At 44.0% G+C, this 1472-nt stretch overlaps 1 protein-coding gene across 1 annotated transcript; it reads left to right on the forward strand.

Annotated features, from left to right (window-relative positions):
* Window positions 1-420: 420 nt before the first annotated feature.
* LOC309962100 (MICOS complex subunit MIC10-like) lies at window positions 421-862 on the forward strand (the record flags this gene model as incomplete). The annotated part of the gene is made up of 2 exons (XM_082839679.1): window positions 421-609; window positions 821-862. 2 exons carry the CDS (start codon window positions 421-423, stop codon window positions 860-862), a joined length of 231 nt encoding a protein of 76 aa, XP_082695805.1.
* Window positions 863-1472: the final 610 nt, after the last annotated feature.

Below are 1472 nucleotides of genomic sequence, written 5' to 3' on the forward strand. Positions count from 1 at the left end.
GGTTGTGGGAAGGGAGAGACCCAGTGAGGCACTTGGGAGTCCTTGAGCCCTGCCCTCTGCCCAGACAACCCTCTCAGCAGGAGGGATGGGCTCTTTTCCATCCATAGCTCCATAGATTTTTCTGCTATGAAATTCATCATTCACCTTTGTGGGCATTATGAATTGCTCTCTAATACCCAAGTGTAAGAATAACACCTGCCTTTGCTTTTTCAAAAAATCAAATCTGGTTCTGTTTCAACCACAATGAGATACCGCTACCTGTGAACACCTAAAAGTTAAAGGATTGACGATATCAAGTGTGACGGTGGTGGTGGACACAGCTGAGGATACAGGTGGAGAGTCTACAGTTAAGAAGAAGGGCCCCAGGGGTTTGAGCGCAGGGCCCGACGGTCCGGAAAGCTGGAACTGAGGGTGGGGAACATGTCGGATTCAGAGCTCAGCAGGAAGTGGGACCGGGGCTTGCCAGATGCCGTCGGGAAGATAGGTACTGGTTTTGGCTTAGGACTTGTTTTCTCACTTACCTTCTTTAAAAGAAGAATGTGGCCATTAGCCTTTGGTTCTGGAATGGGGTTGGGAAAGGCCTGCTCCAACTGTCAGCATGATTTTCAGGCTCCATATATATATATATATATATATACTTTTTTTTTTTTGGTCAGTGAACACATTTTAATACGTTTAAGTGGCATTTTAACCTCTTTTATTTTATTTATTTTTTTATACAGCAGGTTCTTATTAGGCATCCATTTTAAACACATCAGTGTATACATGTCAATCCCAATCTCCCAATTCATCCCACCACCACCACCCCCTGCTGCTGCAGGTTCCATATCTTCTACATGGAAAATATGTCAAAGAGCAGTGACTTAACATCTGAGAACATCCCAGTGGGAGGGAAAGAGCAATCATGTTTATTCCTCAGGAATACTGAAGCGCCCTGGAGTAAGCTGACACTCTTTTGGAACAATGTTATCAGTAATGCTTTAAACTCCAGCATACTGTTTATGTATTTGAAACCAAGTCTGTTTCTTGTTTTGTATTTTCTCTCTGGAAATTGCAAGGAGGTGGTCTTAAAAGAAACAAATTAAACAAAAATAGGCCAAAAAAAAAAAAAAAAAAGAAAAATGATGGACCTGACCTAGGGCAGACCCTAGGGATATTCAACATGAAGGCCGACAAAGAGCAGAAGACGAGGAAGAGGAGAGTGGAGGTGAAAATGCAAAATGCAAGGGGGTTACTTGTTTATTGACTCCCCCCAGCCCTACCACACACATACAGAAGGTTCTCCTCAAGCAACTGAACAAACTGTCTGGGGAGAGAATGATTACCTGGGAAGAGGCAGGTCGTGTAGGTGTCAGCTTCTACTTCAGGCATTTGAGAAGTTCTTGGGATAAAACCAGCTTCCTACGCCGTCCGTCTGGGTAAAGGGAAGCTTTCCTCTCGATAAACCCGGCTTATGTAAGTAGCACTTCCTG

The sequence above is a fragment of the Leucopleurus acutus genome (genome assembly GCF_964270905.1).
Source record: "Leucopleurus acutus genome assembly, chromosome: 5".
NCBI lineage: Eukaryota > Metazoa > Chordata > Mammalia > Artiodactyla > Delphinidae > Leucopleurus > Leucopleurus acutus.